Source organism: Clinocottus analis, unplaced genomic scaffold, assembly GCF_023055335.1.
Source record: "Clinocottus analis isolate CAN_PGR_092001 unplaced genomic scaffold, fCliAna1.0.p SCAF_12, whole genome shotgun sequence".
Lineage (NCBI taxonomy): Eukaryota > Metazoa > Chordata > Actinopteri > Perciformes > Cottidae > Clinocottus > Clinocottus analis.
Genome location: NW_027175843.1, coordinates 14,273,599 through 14,293,276, shown reverse-complemented (window position 1 = coordinate 14,293,276; position 19,678 = coordinate 14,273,599). Strand labels below are relative to the sequence as shown.

Here is a 19,678-nt window from a genome sequence, read left to right as displayed (position 1 = left end):
TGCCGGGTGGGCATGTTCACTGGCATCCACACACACACATGAAGTACCTTTATGAGGAGGACAAATTATCGGTGAAGCTCACTTTGCATGTCGAGGAGCTTGGAGGAGCACAACGTTCACCGTCTTTTGGGTGAGTTCTGTCCAAACTCTGACCATGGCTGAGCATCAGGAGATGGGCTCATCGAAAGAGACACCCGCTGCTGACACTTACCCCAGAAAGATACTGGGGTATATAGAAGGATTCCTCATCTCCAAGGTAACATACACATGAGGTGCATTCACACTCGCCTTCATGGCTCCCGTACAGACAAGCTTTACTCTGTTTAAAGTGATTGACAGATTCCCCTCCTCAACCTGGGGGTTGATAGCAGTCCAACATCTTGATGCAACAAGGGTGTAGTTTCTTAAAAGCTAAATTGATTAGAGGATGAAACAATTAGTCAATCAACAGTTTTTTTATCCTTCATTCAGGATTACCTTTTTCAATAAAACAATCCCAAGCTCCACCTTTTAAATTGTGGGATTTGCTGCGTTATATCATTGGGTTTTGCATTGTTTGATAGGATGCTACACTGGACTTTAAAATACTGCAACTGGCATCTTATAAGATCAAGCAATAATTGAGAAATAACTGAGATTATATACTGATTAAATTAGTCATTAATTGCTTCCCTAAATCTCAATTGAAAAATACACACGGTACTAATTAGATTTTTTCATTCTATTGGCGGCCATCTCAGCAACCACAGGGCAGTTTGCTACACTTTTGATTAATTATTATCTACACTAGATAATACAATTAAAGCAGTATCTCTTACAGTGTGAATACACTGTAAGAGATACTGGATGATGAAGCTTTAATTGTATTATCCCAAGAAACAAATTGTTGCAGGAGCAAATGATATAGAAGGTAGAAGAAAGTAAAGATTGTAAAGGAAAACATCCGAAATTGTAAAGGGGAAACGAAAAGGTGAAATAATGCATATGCATGGTGTGCATAATGTTAGTGGAGACATTACTGATGTCCTCAAAAACATCAATAAAATACTTCAGACACATTCGATAGCTCCTGCTATCTTGACAGTTTGATTGTCAGCAGGTCTTTCTGTTGGAATAACTTCGACGCATTATAATAGCGCTGTCCTGATTACTGTAATATGTATATATAGTGCCAAATGTGTCTGATTTTATTGAAGGAGATCATTTAATTCTGTGGATTGAGCATGTGAGTCTGTTCTTCCACGGTACATAAATAAACTGCACTCTATTCTACTTTGCCCCCTGTCTCACTCTGACCCAGACGGTGTTCTCGTCGTGTGAGCTGGGTGTGTTTGATGTGCTGCTGGCTTCAGAGCGTCCCCTGTCTGCAGAGGAGATCAGTCAGGCGGTCGGAGCCAGTCTGGATGGCACGCAGAGACTGCTGGCCGCCTGCACCGGCCTTGAGCTCCTCAACACACACCAGGAAAACGGTCAAGGTCAGCACACACACACACAAACACACCTGAAAATAATTTAGTAACCTACTACTCTTTAACTCTCTCTAAACAGATTGAGTAGTAGTACTTATGGCAATAATGATAATAGTCCTTTGTTTAGAGTGTTGCATCATTATTTAGGATTGAAAAGAACACAGAGGTGTGAAACTAGATAGAACTAAATGTAATTTAAGACAAATCGCAAATGCGCAATTTGTCGTTTAGTTTCCTCTGCTTTTGTTTTTTCCGATTTGATGAATAACGTGTAATTTGTTTCCTTTTTCAAAAGTTGTTGATGATATTTTTGCAGAAGAAACACTTTGTTAGTTGTCTTTTTTTTAAATGAAATTTCATACTTGTCCATTTGTCGTCAGACTTTCATTACATTCTCATTTGCTGCACCACCTGCACACACACACACACACACACACACACACACACACACACACACACACACACACACACATACACGCACACACACACATCCCTCTCAGTCTCTGTCTCCCTCGCTTACATTAAAGTGGAAACTTAGTCTCAACACCTGCAGGGATTCATTCACAGTCACCTCCTCTCTCTCTCTCTCTCTCTCTCTCTCTCTCTCTCTCTCTCTCTCTCTCTCTCTCTCTCTCTCTCTCTCTCTCTCTCTCTCTTGTCCTCCACCTCTCCCACCACTTGTTTCAGTGTGTTACAGTAACACAGAGCAGGCCAGTGTCTACCTGACCCGCTCCAGTCCTCTGTCTCTTTACCAGTCCATCCAGTACAGCTCCAGAACCATCTACCTCTGCTGGCATTACCTGACTGACGCTGTCAGGTCAGTACACTGGGCATGGCCTCCAGCTGGGTTTTTTTTAATAGGCTAAATAGGCTATAAAATGTCAGAAGATGATTCCAAAAAATGTATACCACATTTTCCCAAAGCACAAAGCTACTGTATCTGCACACAAAAGTAATCAGTGTTAATGTTGATTATAAACATCGAAAAATAACAAATCCTTAAATTTGAGAGGCTGAAACCAGCTATTTTTTGGTGTTGCATGGTTTAAATAAGTATTCGACCGTTGTAATTATAATTGAAAATATTTTAGTCATTTGATTTATTGACGACAAGTGTTTCAGTACTTGTTTACCAAAAAGGAAGGGGTTGACCTTGAAATCTTCTCCGTTTACATTATCATTTATTAAAATCGAACTTATTACATTGATATGATTTGTTTCATTTTGTTAGTCCTTCGTGGGATACATTATCTTTGTTTCCTCTTATGGAGTGGCTGGGTCAATCTGTGATATTAAGGTACTATAATTATCTATACTTTTAATATGACTTTAAAGACATCAAGATTATTTTCTAGAAGAATACATGTTAATAGCCTAAATATAACTTGCATATCAACACCAAATGCCAGAGGGGGAGGCAAACCAAAAGAGCAAGCAACAGTAAACATAATGGGGCCCGCCTGCTTTTTCAATTAGCATTTATTTTTAAATAGTGCACAAAGGATGGTATACGTCTAAATGAGCAGGCCGAGAACAGCAGAATCACACACAGGAGGGCAGTGAGGAGCTGTGAGAACAGCAGGTTGCATTTTAAGCCTGGATTCCTGTCTTACTTTTGTGTTTGAACAGTGTCTCAAGATGGATTTTAGTCTCATTGTTATGTCTGAGGGAGGACAGCCAGCAGCTCTCACATAGCGTGACTGGATTTACTCTGGCTGACGAGTCAAGTCCATCTGGGACAAACACTGAAAACAGATCGATGCAAAGATTACACCCAAAAGATAAAGGCACATTCATCGAAATGAATTGTTTTGTGTTGGACTGTGCAACAAAGACATGTGAATTTACCTAAAATAGATCACACATGATGGTGAATTCATGCCAACACGTTTGATCTTCGTCAACTGTGATGAAGCTAAAGCAGATTTTAGAAGTGAGGCGATCAATACCTCGATCTCACATTGTTTACACTCATGTCATATATGAATATTTCTGTCTTTGCCTTGTACTAGAGAGGGAAGAAACCAGTATGAAAAGGCTTTCGGAGTCAGCTCGAACGACCTGTTTCAAGCTCTCTACAGGTAAGAAGCCTGTCTTAAGATAATAAAACACTAATTCTTGCTCATTTACATTCCACCTCTGTCTCTCCATCGTAAGCCGGTCTGTCCCTCAATCCTCTTTTCCACCCTTTAAAAACCGAGTCTCTGGACTTATTAGTAGGCCAGAGCTGTGTGAGGAAGAAAAAGAGAGAGAGAGAGTGTGTGTGTGTGTGTGTGTGTGTGTGTGTGTGTGTGTGTGTGTGTGTGTGTGTGTGTTGTGTGAGGGTAGTGATGTGAGAAAGCCTGGAGCAGAGAGAATGTATCCGCCATTGTCCTTAAGGTCTTGCGTGTTTATGGTATGTTTTGCAGTTTTAACGCTTCACTGATCTGCTGGTCAGCAGTTTTCAGGGGTCACATGCTCAAACACACTTTGTTCACTAAGAGGTTTCGACCGGCCTGCCTGAGGCTCTGTGCTCCAGAACACTGCCAGTCCCAAAGCAACAGAAACCGTCAAAACGGAAACACGGTGGAACAACTCGCTAAAACATCCTCCCTTGAGGTCGTCATCATGGCATGATTTGCATAACCATTGCACTTTGATGGATGGTTGATCTGGTGCGCACAGATGGAAGATGAGACAGATGTCAGAATGCAGATTGTCGTTATTATTTTACATCTGAACCATAAAATAAAAATGCATCAACACCAATGAATATGATATGAATGAATAGGCTGCACACACCACTTCAGCAGAAGTAGAAAGTAAAAAGTGGGATTTTTGGCACGATTTACATTATTAGTTTTCTTTGGATTTTTACACATCACTCAATTGATGTTCTGTATCTTGCTGGTTGGATAAATTTAATTATCTCTTTATTTGACATTTTTGTTCTCATATCCTTCGAAAAAGCAGCTGACGATCTCACAAAAAAGTGCCTCATTAAAAAAAAAAAAAAAAAGATGCATTCAAAATGAAGAATATTCAAACAATGAACCGCACACACATAAAGCAACACAACCGTGTGCAGATGAATTTGCAATTCAGCTTTAATTGATTGAAAATGAAAATATCCGGCGAGAAAAATGTCAACACCTGCGCACAATTGATTTAATGGGGAGTAGCAGTTGTTTGTCTCCGCTGATTTCCCCTGTGAATTCTGTGGATAAATTAGCAAGGGGAAACTGAAGTCATTCACTGCGTTCTTGGAGCGCTGCGGCACAAGCAAGACGCTTCAAATCTGGCTGGATGACTCAGACTCCTGTTTACTCATCGCCATTGAACCAGCCGTGGACTGCACCTTAATAATTTACAACCAAGTCCCGTCCACAGCTTGAATTTCCAAACCCGAGAGGATAGAACGTAGATTTTGAGAGATTTTGTAAAATATATACAATACAATGCATTGGAGGAAGTTTTCAAGGATGACTATTTGTTATTTTATTGAGGTAGACTAATGTATGCGTCTATTGGTTTCAACCTTCACAGGTGAATAGAATCGTCATGTGTTTCATGTCAATTGTAACGTGTTTCTGTATTTGAGGGTTTGATGGTGACATGCTGCAATGCTTTAGTTTATGTGGTCATCCCATGGATTTATTGAGTGTCCATTACAATAATTAAACCTCGAATGGATGAGACACAGCTGAGATAATTCGACAGAAAGAACACATGGACACAAGACATTGTCACATTTCTTTTCTGTAAATAAAGACAAACAAAGATATATTTATTTTGTATTCTCGGGGTCTTCCTGAATGTGTCTCAGCACAATGGGTCAGTATTATTCTGCAATGACAAATTTAAATAATTAAACTAATTATTATTCTTGAAATGATCTACAAAGGTGAAAGCAAAGTCAAAGTGGACCAAACTTTCAATAACACCTGTCAGTCTTTCCTTCATTGTTTATGATAATGGGGAGGCTAAAGCATCAAGACAGCTGCAGAACACACAACAGTGATCAGGCCGCCACGAGCCACAATTCAGTCGCTGCAGATTTGACAGAGACCTGCAGGGATGCTGAGGAGTGCGCAACATGCCTGTGCAGAGAGCAGACAGATCACAAACTGCGTCGATGTTATAACGATGATAAGGACAGAGATAACCGGGCTAAGCATATTTTCCTCAATATTATTGGAGACAGCATGAGATCGTAGGATTGTAAATGTACTCAATCAGGGACAAAAAGAGCTGCAGATGTTATCGTTGGGGGGCATTCGATAACTTGCGTCCACAATGTTCTCAAATTAAAGCTGACAGTCTGCTGTTTGGCCTCACAGTCATTTCATCTTTTCACATCCGATGTAATCAGAGTCTGGGGCTGCAACAATGAGTCACTTTCAAAGTTCCTCTGGAGGTCACTGTGTCATCTGAAGTTGCGTCATGTAATACATGGCTGATAACTTTGCTGCATCAAAGATTTGGGTGAATACAATTCAAGTGGTACAGAACAGAAGACGATCAGTCTGTGTGTCTGTGTTGAGGCCAGAGCACCGGGTGATGAGGCGGAGATTCCTCAGAGCAGCAGCAGTCACCACAGGCTCTTCTATTCTGCTGCAGCCCGTCACACACACACACACACACACACACACACACACACACACACACACACACACACACACACACACACACACACACACAAACTGTGTCGCCATGGGGAGAAACACAGTAGATGGGGAGAGGCGCTGTGTGTGTGTCCAACTGTGTATTGTGGACTTAGAGCAAGTAGAACCTTAGGTGACGGCTTACAGAAAATGATAACGGAAGTTTGGCCTCGAAACACAGAGACTTAAATGAAAGAGAGGTTGTACTGCCATGATGGACTGCTTTGTCTCTTCCTCTTACTCTTTGCATTTGTGTGTGTGTGTGTGTGTGTGTGTGTGCGTGTGTGTGTGTGTGTGTGTGCGCGTGTGTGCGTGCGTGCGTGCGTGCGTGCGTGCGTGTGTGTGTGTGTGTGTGTGTGTGTGTGTAGGTCTGATGAGGAGATGGTGAAGTTCATGCAGTTGATGAACTCTATTTGGAACATCTGCGGTAAAGACGTGGTTACGGCCTTTGACCTTTCGCCTTTCAACAGCATCTGCGACCTTGGAGGTAAATCTGTGTGTGTGTGTGTGTGTGTGTGTGTGTGTGTGTGTGTGCGTGTGCATGTATTTGTTCAGTCACCTTATCTAATGTCCATGAGGTTGAGGGTTCATAGTCATTAACATTTAAAATAGTTGCCGTAGTGTATTAACTAAAAGACAGCTGGCTAAGCCACACACATAATAATACAGTACGTTATGTGTGTGCACAAACATGCACAACGCACATCATCAACTGTGACCTTTATTAAATGCCCCTCCAGCCTCTTTAAGTTAATGACTCTTTGCAGATCAAGCAACCTTCCCCACACAACCACAACTAAAAGTCACCTCCACATGGAGTGTCCCTTATCCTGTCACAGATGCATTGTTTTAACATCACAGTGTTAAAATCATCTTTTTCTTAAAAAAAAGAAAGAACAATAACACAGAAACAACAACAAACATACAGTATGGCTTTCTTTTAAATATATCATTTTTAAAAATGCACACCTACTGGATAAACAAGGCTACGGTGCAAACACAAATTAAGTGTTTACAGAGAGTTGGAGGCAACAGAGTAATTTAATGCTGCCGAGACCAAGTGAAGTATTCAGCCTTGTTTGTCACAACAGTCTATTGTTTCACCCTTCTTCTTATCAGGCTGAAACATGAATTGTAGTTCAACAATCAAGAGAATCAAAAATAAATCAAATAGTTTTCCGTTTTTTTTTTAGCTTGATTCTGATGTTAATGCCCATCCCATGTTCTTTCTCAAGCGCACGAGAAATATGCACATACCAATAAATGAGAAGGGGAAACATGTAAATCCAATTTGCTGCAGATTCATCCCATTGTTCGACAGAGCAAGACTGTTCCAACCGAACAGCTCTGAATGTAATATACGAATGTGACGTAAGATGTTGCAGCCTTCAGTCTCCGCTGAATGCATACTAGTAAAGCGGTAGCTTCCTTGACTAATCTCCTCTGTGTTCTTTTTTGTCCAATGAGATTTATTTATAAAGTGCCTTTGAACAGACGATTTCAGATGAAATGGTTTACACGGAGAGTAAAGTGCACAAGGATGAAAAGGAGAGGGGGGAAAAAAAAGACTGAACAAACAGAACATGAGCTCCGTAATGTGAGTTCAATGAAATGCTGAAAAACTAGACAAGAATGGGAAAGGATCAAAAAGAAGAAGAACAAGTAAAAAAAAAAAGAATCTTCTGTTCTGTCACAGGACTTTTCATCTCCTGCCGAAAACGTCATGCTATGAATAATAGGGCAACGGCTTTTGTCTGAGAGATATTTCATTTTTAACTAAGAGCTAAACGATGTCTCCACTCTTGCACTCCTCCATTGGTCAAAAATAGTAGATGATGGATAACACTGGATCAGTAATGAGGGAGGAATAATGAGGTCTGGAAGACAAAATGTTCAGTCTGTGGCTCTGTCCACTAGACGAAAGCTCATACTCAGTGATCATCACATTTAAATGATCCGGCACATTAACCATGAAAGCCCAGAATCCCACCCGGTGTTAAATCAGATTAGAGGTTGACATGCGAGCTGACAACCAGAACGAATGTATTTTAGTTTAACAAAATTGGAAGAAAAGAAAAAAAGATGTAGAAGCAATTTTTTACATGCCCAAGTGAGTCTCCATTTTCTATTGAATTATTACAAAACTGCAACATTTGAATTCAGTGAGGCAAAGAAATGGCAAGCGACTCGCTACCGACACCATTTGACACCCACGATTGGCCACTTCCTGTGTGTGACACCTCAGCTGACCACACAGGGGAGCTGTGAAGCCACTAAACTAGCAGACAGTCTTAGATGCAGGGTTGTAGATGCACACACACACCCGCGCACACACACACCCAGGGCAGTCCTCCTGTCTTTTCTTTTCTCTCCTTTGGGACTTTCTCAACGTGAGGTGTGTGTGTGTGTGTGTTCATGTTTATGCATTAGGGTGCAGCACCAAGAGGAGTGTGCATGTAGACAGCGGGAGTGTAACAGGAGTGACTGCGGTGTCCCATTAAGACTTTGTCTCTCGCACAGCATCTGTTGTGACTGCACACACCTGCTGCTCAGGTGCTCTTCCTGTCCGTCTGTCCTGTATTCTGCCAACTTGCTGACTTTAATCTAAGTCAGAGTCCACTGTCGGCGTCTTTCTCTTTTACAGTATAGGATGAAGGTAGTTTGTCCTACACTGGCTGTGTTCCAATATTTTAATGTGACATTTAACATTTCAACAGTGTGTTTAGCCTAAAAATGAATAATCAACTTAAAGGTCACTGCAACTCTAAGGAAATTACATATTCAGGATTTTCGAAGCATTGTGGCTTCGTTGGTGTCCAGTTGGTGACAGGTTGTAGATGGATTGTCTATATAACCAGTATTTTACTTAAAACATACACAACTACACTCACTTGATTGCAATGCACTAGATTACATTTGTTTTAATAAAATCCATGTATATTAAATTATATACAATAAGCACAGAAAACAAATAGCAGAGAACAAAGGTCTTAAATTATGGTTAAAAAGAACATTGCTCACACATTTAACACCCTCATACTTTGTGTATGTATATCTATGTATGTGTATGTATTCTCTTATTTTATTCCATTTTATTATATATATATATATATATATATATATATATATATATATATATATATATATATATATATATATATATATATATATTAAAAAAGCCTTCCGTGGACAGGTGTTGGAAATTAGCATTCGCTATATGCACTCAACACAGTGCTGATCTGACTTTCTTTTGTGCGTAGATAATAATAAATAAAGTCAAGTAAAGAAAGAAAAACCCAACAAAAACCCAGACTCCAGACTGTGACAATCCCAAACGCCCGTCAAAGGATTCCACTAACAAACTGAGGCAGCCGGGTCTTGTACAGCGTGTTGTGTTTGGTTTTGCTCCTCCTCGGTGCTCTTTGATTCTTCTCCTCTGCTAACCCCTGTTTGATGTGAGAGCATCTGTGTGTGTGTGTGTGTGTGTGTGTGTGTGTGTGTGTGTGTGTTTGAAATAAATATACAAAGTCTTGTAAAAAATACATACTGCTACAGTAGCAGCAGGTCATCTTAGGTGGAAAGCAGCACCATGCTGACAGTTTGCCACCTGTACACACACAATCTCTTACACACACAATCTCTCACACTCTCTCTCTTACACAGACACACACACACACACACACACACACACACACACACACACACACACACACACACACACACACACACACACACACACACACACTGTAGTTGGCTTTGTGGGTTTTGGCAAGTGAGATCCTTTGATGCTGTATATAACCACTGACTTTCCATCACTCTATCTCTTTCATACATTCTTCACACATCGATCTCTTTCTCTATCGGTGTCATACGCTACCTTACGCTCTGTTTTCGATTGAGTCTGCTTGTGAATCACAGACGCTGATAATATTGCGGCTGGAGCATTAAGGTGAAATATTCTTAGTTTAACACTAAATCCTTGTTTCTGCGCTTGTGTGTTTATGTGTGTGTGTGTGTGTGTGTGCTTGTATGCTCATTTCAAGGCAGTTTTTTTCCCACTCAAACCATCAGATCTGCACTATAAAGAGTCACTGCTCTCTCGATGAGGAGGACAGTAAGCAGAACAGAGTAAGCGTCCCAGGTGTGAGCAGGTCTGTGAGCATGCAAGTGTCAGCATGCTAACATATAATGTTCACCATGTTCACTACTTTAGTTTAGTTTAAATGTAGGCTTAACATAAAGTATAGCTGATGGGATGTTTTTTTTAAGTTATTTGGTTATAATTTATCCACTGAGGACCATAAATGTCCATAAAATTCCTTTGCAGTCAAATGTCATCACAGCAATTCATACACGGATGGCAGGGCTGCCATGCAACCCATCAAATGATCTACTCATTCATACATTCAAATCAGTTTTGGGTTAAGTGTCTTGTCCAAGCTGTCTTGCACATTGAGAAGTCCGAGCGGAGCCGGAGACTAAACCAACGATTCTTTAAATAAAGGACATTACTGCTCTACCGCTGAGTCAAATGACTTCTTCAGATTACAACATTTTTTTAAAGTCTCATGGTGGCAGTGACGGAAGTCAGGGGACCCCCAATGTTCGTGGGATTAATGCCCTGGGGACCATGCATGTGTGAAACAAATTCCATTTCAAACCTTCCAATAGCTGATATTTCAGTCTGGACCAGTCTGAACCAGTATAGCAGTGGTGGAACAAACCAACATAGCAACCCACCAGACCAACAGTGCCATCATGCAGCTGGCATGGATAACTCGAATTACAGCCTCATGGTTGTCTGCTACCTTTAACCAAACCAAGTTGCTGCTTGCCTTTTCAAAATGTCATATTTCTACGTTCGACATTTCTGTGGATCTGTCATAATTGGCATATGTATTCTTGAGTTATGTCCAAAAACATGTTTTGTGAGGTTAGAGCGACCTTGACCTTTGATAACCACATTTGGATCAGTTCACCCTTCAGTGGACGTTTGTGTCAAATTCAAAGAAAGTCCCTGAAGGAGTTCCCGAGAATGGGATGGACAGACGAGAGCATAACGACCACGGCCGTGTGGAGGCATCGCAGCAAGGACTTTCAAATGCATTCATATGTAAAGCTTTATAAACAAAAGCATGTGAAATATGGTTAAGCCGGAGCAGTGTGTGATTGCTTTTCCCTAGATTAGATTCCCTGTTCCTGTATGAAGCATCTCTCATTCACTCTACAGTTCAATTCATTCTGCTTCATTGGCATGAATGTTAGATGAACCATATTCCCTCAGCCATCACAAACATCTGAATACAAATCATGCAAATAGATATTCGGTACATACCTGAAAGCATCTGTTCCACTCGAGTGACTGTGTGTGTTGTGTGTGTGTGTGTGGGTGTGTGTGTATTGTGTGCCTCGGTGTGTGTGTGTGAGTGATCGATGCACTATCTCGTTAATGAAGGTTGTGTGTATTCGTTCAACTAAATTTAACTCTCTCTCGTTCTCTTTCCAGGCTGCAGTGGAGCATTAGCCAAGCAGTGCACGTCAGCCTACCCAGAATGCACTGTGAGGATCTTTGACCTCCCCAAGGTGGTGCATACGTCAAGGAAACATTTTGTCACTGGAGCTGACGAGAGGATAAGCTTCCACGAAGGTAACGCCGATGCAACTGGTCGGACTCCATTGACATTCATAATCATGCACAGACAGTTCAAGTGTGATGCTTTACACACACACACACACACACACACACACACACACACACACACACACACGCACAAAACAAAAGAGCAATGCAGTGGTCGGCCAGTACGTCTACTTGCAGGGGATCCACTTCTGCGGACCCCCGAGACGCCTCTCGTCAATGTTCCTGGCTTCCAGGGTCACAAATCACTCAAGTTGTAGGAGAAATTGGAGATTTTTTATTTACACAAAGTGTACTAATACTGTATGTTGCACAATACTTGCACAATAGCATTTACAACACAACAGCAATAATTCAACGATGGTTAAAAAGCTTCTTTTATAAAGGTGCTATTGGATATATCTTGAGACTTAAGAAGGTCTTAAGAGCTTAAGAAGGAGTGCAGATCTGAGGACGTTTGAATCCCAGCTGAATTCCACCAGTGAATACTTTGAAATATGGTTTTGGCATAGTTACAGTCAACCTGCCTGCCCAACATCAGTCTCATTTTTTCTAAAGTTATAGAGAAAAGAGGGAAACATCTTTTGAAGATATTTTCTTTCAATCACAATGTAATGACAGTGAAGTCAAGTTGGGGTTTGTTGAAATTTCACACTGCGACGGTGTGAGAAAATACCTCAGTTCTCTGTGTGTGTGGTGTGTGTGTGTGTGTGTGTGTGTGTGTGTGTGTGTGTGTGTGTGTGTGTGTGTGTGTGTGTGTGTGTGTGTGTGTGCAGCATTCAGTTAATATACAATCAAGTGTTCTAAAAAAAAAAAGCAGATGTTGGGACTGTCAACTGTGTGCTTCATTGCTCCCATGAACCCCTCCTATTGGAGTGAAAGTATTGTGTGAATTTATACCTCATGCTTTGTTGTGTTGGCTCTGCAACAAAGCAGCTGATTTCAAATAGAAAGTTCACAGAAGCCTGCAATCTTGAAAATCCATCCTGCATCTCCCGCTGTTCTCACAGCCACGCTGGTGTTGAACACAACGGGAGCTGTAACATGGACAACGCACAAACTGAAATGTACTGATTTTGTCTCACAATGTTGTATTTTAGGAGCACAGACTTTTAGGAGCACTTCATATTAACTTCAAATATTGCTTTTACACAATCATAATGGGCAGGAGGCCATGCGATTGAATGAGGGACACGCATACATACTTTCATTTTATTTCTGTTCGTCCGTTGTGAGGTTGCATGTTTTTAAAATAATGGAATTTCAACAGACGTTACACATTTGTATTCATTATATTAAGTATGTAACCATTAACTGAATTATTGTCTTGTCACAGGAGGGCTTGTCAACTGAATTAATAATTATGTGAAATAATTAGCGGGGTTTCAGGAATTCAGTGCATGTGAAATTGTGCATGTGAATGTGTGTGTGTGCGTGCGTGTGTGTGTGTGTTTGTGTGTGTGTGTGTGTGTGTCTGTGTGTGTTTAGGGGACTTCTTTAAGGACCCCCTGCCAGAGGCCGACCTCTACATCCTCGCCAGAATCCTCCACGACTGGACAGACGATCGCTGCATAGAGCTACTCAGTAGAGTCTACAAAGCCTGCAAACAAGGTCTGTTTGTGTGTGTGTGTTTGTATATGTGTGTGTCTTTGAGAGTGAAAGGGATGAGCCCTTTTTTCCCTCTTGAAATGAGAAGGCAGATTGTATCCCACAATGCAGCTGATCCCAAGAAAATCTGTCCTTGTGACTTTGATCATAGACAGACGCACATACACACACACACAAAAACAGCGGGCGTTACCAGGAGGCAGAAAACCCTCTCATGTGTTCTCATAATAACGTGCATCTGTGTGTGTGCGTACACAAGACGAGGGAAGAGAAACAAAGAAACAAACTAAGTAGGGAAGCGCACACTGGACAGAGAGTGCAACCTGTCGTATGAGGTAGTTTCTCACATCGTAGACATTTTTAACTGTAGGGTCAAGTTTTGAGTCGTAGCAAAGTTGCACAGGTGTCACTAATAGTATTGATGATGTCTCTGTTCCAGTAACTATTACACAGCAATGCAGCAACAGCGGTATTAGCGACAACTTGGCTCAACAAGTCAAGATGTCAGCTTTGTCAGGTACCGGTGTCAAATCAGTCCGACATACAAACAACGCGGTTCTTTTGGTCCGTCCTGCAGGAGGCGCTGTGTTGCTAGTGGAGGCCTTGCTCAATGAGGACGGCTCTGGCCCGGTGACAGTGCAGCTCTACTCCCTGAACATGCTGGTACAGACGGAGGGAAGAGAGAGGACAGCTGCTCAGTACGCTGCCCTGCTGGCTGCCGCCGGCTTCACCGGCACCCAACACCGCCTCACTGGGAAGATCTACGACGCTGTGCTGGGACACAAAGAGACGTGAGGCCGTCATATGAAGCCTCTAGTGTGGCAGGACTGAAAACTTTTCTCCCCTACGACAACTGTATTATTTTGACACCTTAAGTTTCTTCAAATAATAAAAACTTTCTCACGCTGTAGGATAATATCAGATTCCATATCAGCTTTTTCACTGAACCTGTTAGATCTCTAATATATTCAAACCAAGGCCCATTTGTATGGCTAGATTCTGGGCACTGTGTATTTTGCACTGTTGTGTGTCATTTGAAATACATTTTTCTGCAAATTAGCATCCCATGAGAACAAAACTCGTTTTGATAGTTTTCCCACTGTAAATCTGCAATGAAAAGGTAACTTTAGTCATTTTAGTCAGAAATTCAGAGTCAAATGTAGAGGAATGCTTGCGAACTAAATACTCAATTTGCAGAATATTAAAAAAAAAAAAAAGTATTTTTCTGCTGCAGCGCCAAATAGTTAAAACAAAGTACTTACAGAAAAATGGTGTTCACAGTCAGGGTGTGAGAAGATTTACTGCAGCAGGAGAGTTAGTTCCATGACTCATGAGCACCAAGGGGAATTAATTCAGTGAACACTATTCCTGTAGCCTTGTAGCAGTCTAGTGCACCACATTATATCGAATAACAATCAAAACATTGAACTTTACACTAAATCCACTTGTCTGAGCCGATCCCATTGACATTGGGTGAATGCCGGCTGCACCCTGGCTGGAAAGGTCGCCAGGCGATCACAGCTCTCAGAGACAGACGACCATTCACGCTCACATTTACACCAACGAGCAACTTGGAGTCATCATTTAACCTCAGATGCATAACTTTGGACTGGGGGAAGAAGCCGGAGAACCAGGGGGAACATGCAGCAGCATACAGAAGAGCTGGCCAGCGGGACGCAGTGTTTATAATTGCTCTTTCAATGAGCATCCTATGTGAGCACACTGACATGTTGCGTACATTAAAGCACCAAAACATGCATATTTTATCCATCCATTTTCGACCACAGTCTGCTCCAAATCTAGTCATCCAAATAACAAATCCCAGCGCAGCCCGATTCCCCTATAAATGATTAGTCGCATACTGCAAAGGTCGACCTCTATCAGATGGTGTGCAGCGTGTGAGCTTCCAGTCTCATCGCTACAAAGATGAACCTCTTTAAATATCTGTTCTCATCACTCAATCCTAAGCCCTGTGTCTGAACCGCTCGCCTCTTGCTGTTCTTAACAGCCTAGTAAAGCCGCCGGTGTGAATCAGTAAATCTTCTTCACCATGACCCAGCCCATCTTTTATTTCACCCGTCTCCTCTTCTGCAGATATCAGCCTTTTATTAAATTCAGCCTGGCATTGTGCTCCACCAACACTGGTCGTCAGTGAGAGACTTATTACTGTATATCATACTGCATTAATACTAACTGTCATTTATTGGGCATACAAGGCATGCTAAAATGTAATTGCATGAAATATTATATCAGTTGTCTGACTCCTGAGCTGCAATCATAATCAGCCTTCAGACACCAATATTGTCTGCTCTACATTCAGAGGACTGCATCGACACTGTTTATTTCGCCGCCTCTTTTTCATACACACACTCCTTCTGGCTGCCCTCTCTATCCTTACTCCTTTTTCTCCCAGTAATTGTGAATTAATCAGACTTCAAAGTGCAACAAATTAGAATTGATGTCAACCCCTTGTGGACAGCTTCAGAGAGAGTCGGCCTAATGAAGGGAAATTAAGTGCTGAGGCTGAAGACAGCTTGACCTGTGTGGAGTGATAGTGCCCGGAGACATGATGCAGTATTACCAATGTCATGGTGGTGAACTGGTGCTGTGTACCACTTGGTGCTGGGCATTGAGGCTTTGAGAATTATATCTTTCCTTGAGAATAAAACCCTATTTCAGCAAAATTAGGTTGAATTTAAATTAATCCAGCTCTGCAATAATCCTTATAACTTGATTCAACTTTCCTCTAATTACTAATCTTTTCCTCAAACTAAAACCACATTAGATAAGAATTGTTTTTTTTTAAGTTTCTCTATGTCTTTGATATATAAAAAAAAGTTAACTTCCTCTAGATGGAAGTGTCCGACTTCTTTGTGTTTTAAAATAAAAAGGGACTACTGGAAATCAGCTCAGGATATTAAAGTCAAAATAATTCATGTGAAAATCTGTGTGTGGGATCGCAGCAGAGAGTATGATTTAAAGCCGTTCAGCGAGGATGCGACACAACACTTTGATTGCATTTAATCAAACTTCACTGCTGTAGAAAATCTGCTCTAATTCTGTGAGAGTATTTCTTCAAGTGCTTTTTCCCCTTCGCTTTTCTTCAATGATTTAGAGTCGGGTCAATGTTTTCCACTTCAGCAGAGAAAGGTGCATACATTTCTCCTCTCTGCTTTTCAGTTCCACTTACTGCTCCATCTCATGAGGCTATTATTGTGCCAGCCTCAGGTTCGACCTCGATGCGTTTTATGGGTGGTTCCAGAAAGTTAGAGCTATAAATATAGGAAATAGGGGACTGAGATGGAGAAAGGGATAGGTATGTGCGTTGATGACGTCCAGGCACTTCAACTCTCCCCACGCTCGACATGCGCCTCAGGTCTGACCCGAGAAAACACAAAATCACAAAATAATACAAAGACAGGGAGTGTCCCTGTTGCCCAGTGGTCTACAGTGCATGTGTTCAATGCAAGGTTTGATTCCAGCGTCAACCATTCTTATCAAATTAAGGCAAAATAGGTCGTAATGCAAAAACAGCATTGATTATGCATGTGTGTGTTTGTGTGTGTGTGTGTGTGCGTGTGCGTGTGCGTGTGTGTGATTCTTCACACATTTATTATCCCTTATGGAAGTGTATTTCCAGAAAATAGATGAAAAGTTAGCGATGATAAAAAAGAACAAGAACTCTCCTGAGCATCTCTTAATTATGTCACAGTGAGCAGCAACAAATGATGCCTTATGGCCATCTGTATGTGTGTGTGTGTGTGTGTGTGTGTGTGTGTGTGTGTGTGTGTGTGTGTGTGTGTCAGTGTGTGCTTTAAGATGTGTAACTGTTGATGCAAATGTCTGCACCAATGTGGGTGTGAATTGCTGTATAGGAAGTAATGTGTGTACACCTCTCTGTGTCTGCTGTGTGTGTGTGTGTGTGTGTGTGTGTGTGTGTGCTTTGAACTCCACTCTTTGGGGACACTCTAAATCTGTTCCACAAGTCACGCACCCTTCCACCCTCAAGCTCCAGGATGCCACTTTAAGATAACAACTTCAGGGCATTTTAGGCAACACACTCAGTTTATGCCCAGAGACTGAGAGAGGGAGGGGGAGAGAGAGAGAGAGAGAGAGAGAGAGAGAGAGAGAGAGAGAGAGAGAGAGAGAGAGAGAGAGAGAGAGAGAGAGAGAGAGAAGGGGGGTGTATATTGTGATGTAGTTCTGTTTTCCTCCAAAAGTTTTCACAGGAAAGTGAAAGTTAAGACTTGTTTTCATTTTTGGAGCCGCAGAGCTTCACACGTTTTCAAACGGGAAAATCTCAACATGATCAGAAGAGTCACTGAATTGCGCAACAGGGAAGAGCCGTCTTCCATTTATTTTATTTCTGTGTTTTTTAAATGTCTATATCAACTTTTTTCCTGATCATCGAGCATCTCATTCATACTTTAAGTATTCTTTTACAATTAACTTTTCTTCCATCCTCTAGAATTTGATTATAATCCTAAGTTAACTTGACCCAACTGTTTTTTATTCAATACAATTTGCTATGCATATTGTTTTTTGTGAAATAATACTTACATCTAGATCATGTATATTTAGTTGGTTCAGCTTTGGCAATTTAAATTACAAATAGGAAAGGGTCGGATGTTATGGTTATTACATTCTAAATCATTATTTTTTAGTTTGTGAACCAACGCATACAAACTTCTCCATTCATGTTCCTGACGAGGGCAACATTGCCGAAAACCTTTCAATTGACCTTTAGATGAACATGTCAATTTGTATTTGGCAATTTTGTAAATCAATTCTTTCATGATGGAGAAATGTAATCCTCACATAATTTGTTTTTGCATCAGGTTTCAATTCTGATTTCCATCCACATGTGTTGCTATAGTAACCTGATGTGGCTAAGTTTAGCTGTAAAAAAAAAAAAGAAACATCCTTTAAAAACTGACAGTTTACCTTTTTCCGATATGACCTATTTATTTAGTATTTCAGTCGCATATGGTCCTGAACAAGGAACAGGGCCCAGATATGCACTGAACAAAAATGTACAAAACCAGTCTGCTTCCAGTTCAGAGGAGAATAAACTGGGCTGTGATGTGGCATTGGATCGAGACAATGTCTCGGGGACAACTGTGGCACGCTGCTCGCTGTCAACCAGGAGACCTCTTTCAAGCCGCTGTTTGCTTTCTCGCTCTATGCTATGAGGTAAAAACAGGCGCGATTGTGAAGGCAGTGTGAGAGGCGAAGAGGAAAAGTGGGGACGAGAAAAATGAGAGGTGATCTGCAACAACACACGCATACGTACACAGACACACACAGACACGCACACGCATGTGCACACACACTCATCACATCTCACAACTCAATAAAAATGTCTCCTGACTGTAAGCCGTGCTTTGTAACTTCCAAACTCTTCCATAATTCATGGGCTGCTGACAGCAGTATTGAACTGATGACAAAGATGTCCTCCCTGTAGGCCACACGCACGCACGCACGCACACACACGCACGCACACACGCACGCACGCACGCACGCGCAAAGGTGGCCGTAGATTTGGTGAGCTACTACGACAGAAACAGAGAATGCGTGTTAGTGGAGACCTTTGCAGAAGTGAGTGTTTATGTTTCACGTCTCCACTTTTATAATGACTAATCCCGCCCTCCGTGTTTGCCCTTCCTCCTCTCTATCACTTACTGTTGCTTCTGTTTTTGTGTATCTTTGTCCTGCCCCTTAGCATGACTAAATGCAGTCTATCTCTCTCAAACACACACACACACACACAGACACACAGACACACTCTCGCTGGTAGACATTATTCAGCCACAAGGTTGTTACTTCTGCTCGTGGCAACATGTCACCCACCCACATGCCCCCTCTCAAGAAGAAGGACCAGAGACAGAAATACATGCGCGTCCCGGTTTTGACGTCATTTTATCCTCCGAGCCAAACTGAAGAACACACACGCTGAGAGTCCGATGCGTGTCTCAATCTAGGGGTTTTTCACAGCACTGACGCTTATCATGTCAGATGTGAGAGTGGAGTTACGATACGCGTCACCGCCGCATTTGACCAGTGACACTGAAGATGGCATTTCAATTTGTTTACAAAGAGCCTGAAAGGATTTCTGAACAGGAAAACACATTCAAAGTAAACACACTGATAGATTAAAATGGAAGAAAGGGAAGAAAGTTGATAAGGCCCTCCGCTGTAATTTACATGTTCATTTTTGAAAAGTGGTGGGTGCAAATGTCAACGATGTCGGATGCGGTTGCGATTGGGTTTGAAGGAGCCTTTGAAGTAGAAGCAGATGATTTCCATCAAAGGAAAACAAT

General features: G+C 41.6%; 1 protein-coding gene across 1 annotated transcript; it reads left to right on the top strand.

The window, feature by feature from the left end:
* The first annotated feature begins 154 nt into the window (after positions 1 to 154).
* asmt (acetylserotonin O-methyltransferase) lies at positions 155 to 14,153 on the top strand. Its single transcript, XM_068572926.1, has 8 exons — positions 155 to 256; positions 1,301 to 1,475; positions 2,157 to 2,286; positions 3,482 to 3,550; positions 6,481 to 6,599; positions 11,619 to 11,759; positions 13,239 to 13,361; positions 13,936 to 14,153. The coding sequence occupies exons 1-8, from the start codon at positions 155 to 157 to the stop codon at positions 14,151 to 14,153; spliced, it is 1,077 nt and encodes a 358-aa protein (XP_068429027.1).
* Positions 14,154 to 19,678: the final 5,525 nt, after the last annotated feature.

Excerpts from the sequence above, each read along its gene's own strand:
- asmt (XM_068572926.1), top strand. The coding sequence starts at position 155 with ATGGCTGAGCATCAGGAGATGGGCTCATCGAAAGAGACACCCGCTGCT. Across the intron at positions 257-1,300 it reads AAGGATTCCTCATCTCCAAG|ACGGTGTTCTCGTCGTGTGA; the intron begins GTAACATACACA and ends ACTCTGACCCAG. Across the intron at positions 2,287-3,481 it reads TACCTGACTGACGCTGTCAG|AGAGGGAAGAAACCAGTATG; the intron begins GTCAGTACACTG and ends GCCTTGTACTAG.